The 10,000-nt window shown below is 38.0% G+C and overlaps 1 protein-coding gene across 1 annotated transcript in view; it reads left to right on the top strand.

Moving 5' to 3' along the window:
• LOC138052782 (SWI/SNF-related matrix-associated actin-dependent regulator of chromatin subfamily A containing DEAD/H box 1-like) overlaps positions 1–10,000 on the top strand; it is a 29,467-nt gene that overhangs the window by 515 nt on the left and 18,952 nt on the right. Inside the window, exons 2-10 of the mRNA XM_068899360.1 lie at positions 1,085–1,321; positions 2,269–2,439; positions 2,755–2,942; positions 3,183–3,221; positions 3,564–3,677; positions 5,490–5,566; positions 6,513–6,603; positions 6,695–6,794; positions 8,181–8,240. Of these exons, the coding sequence (XP_068755461.1) occupies positions 1,085–1,321; positions 2,269–2,439; positions 2,755–2,942; positions 3,183–3,221; positions 3,564–3,677; positions 5,490–5,566; positions 6,513–6,603; positions 6,695–6,794; positions 8,181–8,240 (1,077 nt within the window). The remainder of the gene's footprint in view (positions 1–1,084; positions 1,322–2,268; positions 2,440–2,754; positions 2,943–3,182; positions 3,222–3,563; positions 3,678–5,489; positions 5,567–6,512; positions 6,604–6,694; positions 6,795–8,180; positions 8,241–10,000) is intronic.

Here is a 10,000-nt window from a genome sequence, read left to right as displayed (position 1 = left end):
CGTTAGATATCCCCTTATTAGTGAATTCTGTCTACAGGTGCTTCCTTACTGTCTTGGTGCAATGTATTGATGTACTCAAATTATAGCTGGTAGTATAGTACAACGACTAGTAAACACCTTTTCATGGTCACGCGAAAGAAACACATGTTCAAATAGGATCCCTTCAAATTTTAACAGGCTAATCTTGAAATAGGTCTTTAAGTAATACGTTTCTGGGGTTTGGAAGAATCTGAGACCAGGAAAATCGGCCTAAAATGACAAATCAAAGAGTTCATCCGTTATTATGTACTGTACTGGCCCCAGTTGTTCAAACGATGGATAGGACTATCCACCGGTTGAATCACTATCCAGTAAATAAGTAATAGCGAAATCAATTGCGCTATCCAATGGATAGTGATTTATCTGGTGGATACCGTTATCCACCTTTTGAACAACTGGGGCCTGGTCTGCATGTACTGTTCTCTACGGTTTTGTACTGATGCCCCCCTCCCCTCCCCTCCCCTCCCCTCCCGTCCCCTCCCCTCCCCCCACCTGGGCAAATATCCAAATATTTGGGTGTTCCAAATCTCCCCTTTCTTATCCAAAAACCTTTTCAAATGCCCAATCACAGATCCATTTCAAGTAATCAAGTGCATGTACCCCAAGGGAAATTAATAGGCAAATAAACATACTATTTTTAATATGTTGCTATCTTAATTATGCTCTTAAAGCCAAACCAGCAGACAATGGCATCATCTTCAACACCTTCAAATGCAGAGTAACTTTAAGCTCGTGCAATTCTTTGCGTGTTAGCCAATCCACCACAAAAAAACAGTTCTTTCTTTTAAATCATCTAAATACAGCAATAGCTGACACCATGGTGTAAAGGCTAGCATTCAAATTTCCCATATCTAACAAATGGAAATCCCCAGCCTTTTGGAAGAATAAGAACATCATCTTCTCGCGACCCCATCACCCTCCCTCTCCTAGGCAGACAACAGCATTTCAATTGTGCAAGGGGCAATACATATCCTAATTTTACTGTTAGTAGAATGAATTGTCAAGAAGAAGAAATCAGTTCACCATCAACTTAATTTATCCTTAGGTGACTGTGGGAACAGAAAAAAGAGGAAGAGACATTGTTTTATAGAGACTGATGACAATACAGACGACACTGAAGCCAAGGCTGCCTTTAAGAGATTATGTGATAATGACTGCGAATTAGAAACTTTTGATGACGGCAACAGTGGTAATAGGAAAGATTTTTCCAAAAGTAAAGATCCCATTAAGAGCAATAACAATGTCGCTGTCAACATGCCATCTTCAAAAGATCAAAAGCAAGGTATAATGTAGCCTCTTTCGCAGACAATCTTGTGACTCGTCACGCAATTGTTCCTACTCATTGAGAAGGAAAGATTGTGCGATGAGTCTGAAGAATGTGAGCAAAGGAGGCTAGATATTATGTAGGCCTGAAATCTTTGTGATCATTGCATATACAGTACTAATCCCAGTCTTGTAGGATGGTTTTTTAATTAAATTATATCTGGGCAATAGTCCGTCAATGGTACAAAGAATGTCATTCTGGACAGTGACTGCTTTGAAAGGTATCTCCCACTAGATAGTACACGTAAAAGGCTAAAAGTGTTCCCCTCTCCTTTTATAGAAGTTTCTGTCCTAGAGAGATTTTGGTAACAAAGTGAACTTCAGTTGGATTCAGCTATCAGCAGCTGCATTAGTGAGGTGCTTCCATTTCAGTGGCTGAATTTATACTATCAAGAGACAAATAACTTGTCTAAGACGAATAATATTATTATTCTAAGACGGCTATTCATCTGCAATTCATCCAGATATAAATCTGGTGTTTAGACGAATTAGGGATCAAAATTCGTCTTTGATTGATTCATCTGTACGTAAATGGATAATTCATCTAAGACGAGTTATTTGTCTCTGGATAGTATAAATTCGGCAAGTGCGAAAAATATGACTGTATTAATGTTTCAAAATTCAAGTTTACAAGGTTCACATTACTTAGTAACATCAAAACCATGTTGGATTAATTTTGGTTTCAGTGGTCCTCAAAAAGATGTTAGAGGAGTGACCAGTGTATTAATATTTATTTATTTAAAAATTTATAAAACTGTTGGAGCGATGTGTGCTCATAATTAAAATTCTAACAAGGGGGTTTAAAACAGATCTAAAAACGTTAAAACTAAATTAAAAATTTAGATATTTATTTATCATTGCAAATAACATTATGTGATCTTTTTTTTTTCATATATTGTTTTACAGTAATAACTCATGAAGGTGAACCAGATGTGATTACTTTGTCCTCTGATGATGGTAATGATGATGATGATGATGATGATGGTGGTGGTGATGATTACAGTTATGATGGTGTACGGGAAAAACACGGAGAGGAAGAAATAAAGCTAGATGGAGAATGCAGTGCTGTACTGTCAAGTAAGATAATACAACTTCAGCCTTACCACTGTTATACAAATGTATAGTCACCCAAAATGCACAAAAGGGGGAAGCCAAAGCAAAAGCCAATAGTAAACAAGTCTGTGATGTCAGCAGAAGTGACTTGTGGTTACAAAATAGGCTTCACAAGTTACTGTAAGTTATAAGAGCAGCAACACAACAGTAGCTACTGTGTTGTGCTGTACAAGCCTTAAAAGCAATAAGAATTTTGCAAACCCATTACATCTTGGACAAATATCGACCCTTAGTACTATGGAAAAATTTCTTACATCTAAATGTCATCATTTTTAACAGTTGTAGATTGTACTGATATAGCTGCTGTGGATAGCGAAGATGAATCATACAACAGTGAAGAAATGGCTACAATACTTTCTTTCTTCAATGACTGCACAGTGCAAGAACTGGGTGCTGTTCCTGGGTTGTCGGCTAAAAAGGCTGAGAAAATAATAAAAATGAGGCCTTTCGATTCCTGGGAAGAGCTTGTAAGTGACAGACTTCATGGTCTTTTATTATGTACATGTATTATTACATACCTGAACATTTTTTTATCATCTGCAGTATATTGGTCCCCTGTTTTTAAAATGTTGTTACCGGTACTGTGTGTTTCTGCTCACAATAATACTATGTATTATTGTTGCTGTGTCTAGAACTTGTGTTTCTTTTGTTGCTTACAAGTAAGTGAAAACAGCAGTCACTGGTTTTCTTGATTTTCCTTTCAACAGGTCAACAAGCTGGATTCTGCACCAAGCATGTCATCCCAGGTGACTTATTGCCCTTTGGTTCATATTATCTCACTCTTACTCATCTCTTCTGTTGTTTGTTACTGTAACATTGATTTGTAGATACATGCTTTGTTCACAAGTTCATGCATTCATGGACCATATTCATAAATGGCGGCCAAGAAATATTCTTTTGTCTTTATGCTAATCATCCTCACTAGCCTCACTTTGGAGCAAAAATTCTTTTGAATTTTGTTCTTGCTAACAAGGCTAGTAAAGATGGTTAGCATAAAAACAAAAGAATAATGTATTAGCCAGCATTTATGAAATTCAATATGGTGTATACAGTCATGAACAGAATTGGTTCCTTATTTTTGTGTATAGCTGATAGATAATTGCCAGTGCCTATTGGAAGAGCGTAAAGCTGTTGAAGAATTGATGAGCAAATGTGAAAAGATCTCTAACAAAATCCAAAATATCTTGACATCAAGATTAACAGTAAGTTTTGTTTCAGATAATAATTGTACACTACTATTTACAGTATAGTTATAAATGAAAAGTCATAACAGCAAGTCAGGTGAAACCAAGAGAAGGATTGAAACCAAGATTTCCTTGGAGAAAATAAGTAACTACTGGACAGACTATTTAAATGGTCTTTTTTGCAAGTATTTCCTTAAATCTGAATGTTTTTCGCTTTTTTTTTTAAGTGACAGAAAAAAACAACCAGGAATACAACTTCAAGGAAAATGGGGAAGGTCTAAAGGTTAAGGGCTTTCCACTAAATATCATTATTTAGTGGCTAACAATCCACTGGATGGTGATCAGATAATTGTTTGTTATCCACCTTTTGAGCAACTTATAACAGGTGTCCATGAAAAGTCACTGACAATTAACCAGTGGTTGAAGTGAATTTTGCGTAAAAAGGATGCATACCGTATTTACCCGTGTATAAGTCGACCTTTTATGGCCTCAAAAGAAGCTCCAAAAATCGCCCTCGACTTATACACGGGTCAAAGATTTTGAGCCAAGTTCCCGCTAAGTAATTTATTCAAAATTAACATAATAATTAATGTTTTTTTGGGCATAACGAACGCAGTGGACAAAAGCCGACAAAATACTTCAAAATGAATGACAAAAGATTTCAAAATGAATGTGAGCAATTCCAGTTGAAATAAAAAAGGATTTGTCCAAATCTAAATGTTGAAGATACTCACAAGCACAAATATGAAATAGACACTGGAAATTTTAGTTTTCCAAAGGCGGAAAGCTCTAAAAGGCATTCAAATTAATGCGATCGTTCCACGGTTTAGTAACCTGGCGCAAGACCTCGTGTTTGCGTGCAAGCATTGTCACTCATGTTGCGTGAAAATGCTGGTTGTTTTTTATTTATTATAGAAACCTGGTTGATTTACATGCTTTTGCAAACTTCGTATTGTTTAGTTTATGAGTTTTGTTTTGTTTGTCATGTGAGAAATTATAAGTCATGGCCAATTAAACCTTGCACATTTTCGCATCGTTCGCAAGTTATTTTCGAAGATTGACTCCTGCTTCTGTGATGTTGTACTTATCCTCTAAAGCCCTTCATCGTTGAACAACGAAACAGTTTAGTTTGAGCTTTACATGTTCGATTTTCTGAGAACATATACAACAACTGCTGAACCACATAACTATTAAGCGCTTGAGGCCCTGATTTTTTTGTGTATCCACATTTCCAGAAATCGAAGAATACAAGATAAGTATCCGAGTAACATTTAACAAAGAAATTAAGAAATTGCTTTTTTTGCCATCAAGAATGGGGGGTCGGCTTATACACGAGACCGACTTATACACGGGAAAATACGGTATTCTAGGCTCTAAATTGTGACCTGAATACAGTCGTATGTGCGACTGAATTAATTCCCATATACGACTATCTGAAGGAGTCACACATTTGCGAGTAGTTTAAATGACTGAGAAGCAGTTGCTGCATTTGCTTGACATCTCATGGCAGTTAGACATAAAGCCTTGACCTTAACAGGAATGACTTTATCTTTTCGTCCTAAATCTCAAAAGACTTCAATTGCGATCAACTTTGGGGGTCTGAATCAAGGACCCACATACTGTCTGCAAAGATCAAGTGGAGAACATAGTCTGTAATTAAAGGGAAATGGAGAAGTTAAGGTCCTGTTTTATTGGTCTCTCCTTATTTGTGCTATACACCAGCTAAATCCAAAGAGAAAAAAAAAAATTTATAGCTATGAAATGAATGTACATGTATTTGTCTGATTAAATGGATATGCAATCCACTAAGTGCTTTCGTTTGATTTTGAGGCCATAAATGGTGATCAGAATGTCAATGGAAAAAAGGGAGTTGCAATCACTGCACAACCCAAATCATTAAATAGCAGGTATGAAATCATTGTGATGTGCATTTTCTCAGGGGCTACAATCTGGGGCATAACGTTTGAGAAAAATGCAAGCATTTTTGTGTGATCACAAGCAAACATTTGCACCATCCCCAAAATGTGTGCTGAAAAAGGGCTCTGAATTCTGTCCTAGCATTCCCTAAATTGTAGACCCTCATTATGTAGTGGGGTAGGGATTCTATGTAAAACTTTTGTTAGTATGTGGAAATATACAAAGGGAAGGTGATGCCTCATTTTCTCAACTAGTTCTGTTGAAGATTGTAGGTCAATGTAACCATTCAAATAAGAGTATCTTGGGGTTTACGTTTATGTTATGTACTAGTCAAATCCCCTTGGTGCCCTGGGAATTTGTCATTTGTGGTTGTGCAGCTCAAATTTCCCATCATACAGTGTACATCTGTTTTAGGTGATCAAAATGGCCATCCCTACTTCACTTTTTGCAGAATTCATATTGTCCTCTTCCTCTTGTAACCTTTTGAAGCTCTTTAATATTGGTAATTACAGGTCAATTTACGCAGTCTCTTTTCCTCCACTGGTCCACCAAGACAAAATAATGTAAACTTGATGACGACTGGCTTGAAAGGTTTACAGATAATCGTGCTGAAAAAAACCCAATTTAACCCCCTTCCCACCCCACTTTATCACGCAACTTTATAATCAAAGAAATTTTTGAACCTCTACAGTACATTACTTGGGCTCTTCAAAGTTTGTGCAATTATTATTACTAGAAGATTGCATTTAACATTTCACTTATTCCTCCTAAACAAGTTGTATTTTATACAATGTTTGGCCCATTCTCAAAATGGTGGACTCTACCATAAAAAAGTTTAAACAACCTTTAATTTGTTCCAAATACTGAAAATGTTTCTGTCACTTGGTGGAAGAGCATGACCATTTTCTTACAGTAATTCTTTTTGTTTTTCCTCAGTCTTCAACTCAAGCCATATCAACTGACAAGTCTCAATTGGCTCGTACTAATGCATGAGCAAAAAGTCAATGGAATATTAGCAGATGAAATGGTTTGTTCTTGGGCTGGCCAGTTGTCTCTGAATTTCATGTTGCAAGTACTTACAATAAAAAATAACCACTAATCTCTTTCCTCTATTTTAGGGCCTTGGTAAGACTGTTCAAGCCATATCATTCCTTGCACATTTGAGTGAAAGTGGAGAAGAAGGCCCTCATCTAATCATTGTTCCAGCATCAACACTAGGTTGTTATTCGTCTACAGCACTTTCGATGAAGTTTGGAAGGTGTATGCGATTATTTCTGGGTTAAAGTTCTAAATGTATATATCTGAAGTGCGGGCTATACAGAGTGTCATTTCTGTTTCGTCTATTATAGCCTGCACTTCAAAAATATACATTCAATTCTCTTTCATCAAGTCCTTTCAGGGAAACACATGAAGCTGCAGATTGATGTCCACCTCTCACTGGTCACTGTTACCAGAGTTACGTTTGGCATATTTCCTTCACTGTCCTTTGTGTTATATACCAGAAGTGCCAATTTCCGGAAATACTTTATACGCGTTAGGGGCTTATCGGGAACTCCTATTTCGCACGCCTTATTTCAACCTCAGAAAGGAAAGGAAAGGAAAGGAACTTTATTTAAGTGTCTAGTCGTTCTAGCGCTGGGGCGCTAATTGGGGACACTGTAAACTGAAATGAACAATGAAAGTAAATCAAGTCAAATGTTGGTTTTTGAGGAGAGGGGAAACCGGAGTGCCCGGAGAAAACCTCTCGGTGCAGAGTAGAGAACCAACAAACTCAACCCACATATGACGCCAAGTCCGGAATCGAACCCGGGCCACATTGGTGGGAGGCGAGTGCTCTCACCACTGCGCCATCCCTGCACCAGAGAAATGATAAATATCAGTGAGGCCTCCTCGTATGACTTGACTTGGCTGGCCCGGTTTCCGAGATCTCGCTTCACCTCTAAATCCTTTGTAAAAATTTCGATGTGTTCATATGAGATCAGAGGGAGGGCTGGTTCGGTTACCGAGATCTCGGTAAGCGGGCTGGTAATTTTGCCATATGAACACTTCAGCCCGGTTACCGGGAGGAAAATAATACAATGCATTTTCGTGATAGAACGGACATTACCGCGATTTTCTTCCCTTTCCTTCTATAATGAAACTCGGAATAGTTTCATTTGATAGTTAGTAAAGTCAAAAGAAATTTGAGGTTTCTTAACTAAGAAAATCGAGAAATTCTCGCCAGGCACTACGGAATCGTTGTGTCATCACTTTTTCAAATTTTTCGTCTCGGTATAACCGAGCCAGCCTGGTCAACCGGGACTGTATGAAGAGCCCTTTACTAATCTTGTTTACTGTACTTTTGTTGATTTATGGCTCGTGACGGTGCTCTTCGCGCTTGGGCCATAAATCAACTGGAAAACTTGTTCTGTAACTTACAGTATGGAACCTGACGCCTCAAACTCGGTTAGTTGTTTTGAAATTACCTGAGTACAGTAAGTAACAATGAGCAATTATTTTTCCTTAAATCTTCCATGATGAGGTCATGAACATTTTGGGAATTTAACTTAGTTTGCTGATTCATTGCACCTTGTTTATGCCGTGACGTTTTTGTAATGTTTCCAGATAATTGGTGCAGGGAAATAAAGAATTGGTGCCCATCTATGGATTTCTTGATGTATTATGGTTAGTTATATGACTCTTCGGCTTTTGTTCACACATGTAAGAATGGTCAAATAACCCTTTAAATCGTATTACAGTTCACATTTTCCCAAATATTAGTATTGTATCTCAAGAAAATAACAGATTGGTCATTCTAATTTTTTGTTCCATAATCAGCTCAATAATGCACCCATTTTGATGGGTTCCTATCACTTATGATTCATTAGTGGACAGACGCATAGCCGACGGCGGCATCAAAAACTTTTAATTCTTTATTATAAAAACAAAACAAAAGATTCCATGTTGCCGTGCGTCTGTTCAGTAATAGATCACAGAAGACGTCAGAATTTGGTAAGAGCATTAGTGACACACTCGGCGACTTGAATAGCCCACTCTCGATATGTTAAAATTCAGTCCTAAACAAGAGGCATCATCTCGAGGCTCTGGGGAATAAACTCATCGAAAGTGGTCTATTCTGTTCTTACCACATTTTACGTCAGCTGTGATCTATTACTGAACGGACAAATCGCAACATGGAAGCTATATTGATTTTATATTGCCCTAGCTGCTAAGCACTGTATAGACCGTATTCATAAATGGCGGCCAAGAAGTTGTTCTTTTGTCTTTGTGCTAATCATCCTCACTAGCCTCACTTTGGAGCAAAATTTCTTTGAATTTTCGTGCAAACCAGGCTAGTTAGAATGATTAGCATAAAGACAAAAGAATAATTTCTTGGCCTCCATGAATAAATCAGGTACAATATTCCCTCACAAAGTCGCCGCCACATACCTCAGTTCAAATGTAATTTGTTTTCATTATCTTCCATCGCACTTTCACCTCGTACAGACTACGACACGATTTCGGACTGACGACTTGTTAGTCATAACTCGATAGGTCATAAGTAGAGCAGTGTGCAGCGCAGTAGCGCGGTAATAGCCTCGAGTCATGTGAAGCCTCCGGGGATTTTTCAGGTGTCTTTTCTACTGCTAAGTTGCTTTATTTATTCTGCAATGATCTTTCGGTTATTAAGTCAGTATGTTCCACTGTTCGCATTCGTGTGCGTTCATATATCTTCCAATACTGTCTGTTGCTTCCTTACATTCCACTTAATTACTTTTTATTACGAAACCCGCGTGTCTCTACTGAAACGGGAGCCAAAGCTCTGCGTGACGTCGCACTAGTTTCCTGACGAGATATAATGTAGGATAAATTGGCCACAATAGTGACGCTTTTATTTCACCCGACATCAAGAATATTGATATGATAAACATCACGCAATCTCAGCAAAGGTGGGGTTAAATATCGGCAAAGAGCCAAGTACGTATCAAAAGGCAACAAAGGCCTGAAGACAAGGCCGGTGCATGGGGAGGGGGCGGGAAAATTCTTCTACACCGAGTACCGGTTATCTGTGTTCGAATGTTAACACGATGGGAATGAAGGCGAGAAGGACCACAAGTTAAACTGATCTTGCCTATAACCTCGGTGTTATTCGATCTGACCTCATTTGATTGGCTTAACAACGCCTCTTGCCACATGCAACGGCATACCTAAACACTTAACTATATGACAGGCCTCGAGATAAAATCACATTATGCTTATGCCACAATGTAGGCCTTAAAGGGAACCTCCATTCTCACTACAGATTAAGTTTAAACCGAACGAAAGTATGGTTCCAATTTTGTTTTCATAAAGAGTTTATGTCAGGAAAACTGAATTTTGTAGTCGCTCATTTTCCCTTTCAAATTTCGCGGGCGCCTCCATCTTTTTCTGACACAAAGAGCTTT

This window comes from Montipora capricornis, chromosome 6, assembly GCF_036669925.1.
Source record: "Montipora capricornis isolate CH-2021 chromosome 6, ASM3666992v2, whole genome shotgun sequence".
In the NCBI taxonomy this organism is placed as follows: domain Eukaryota; kingdom Metazoa; phylum Cnidaria; class Anthozoa; order Scleractinia; family Acroporidae; genus Montipora; species Montipora capricornis.
The sequence above is the reverse complement of the archived record's forward strand: the minus strand, read 5'-3'. Positions and strand labels throughout refer to the sequence as shown.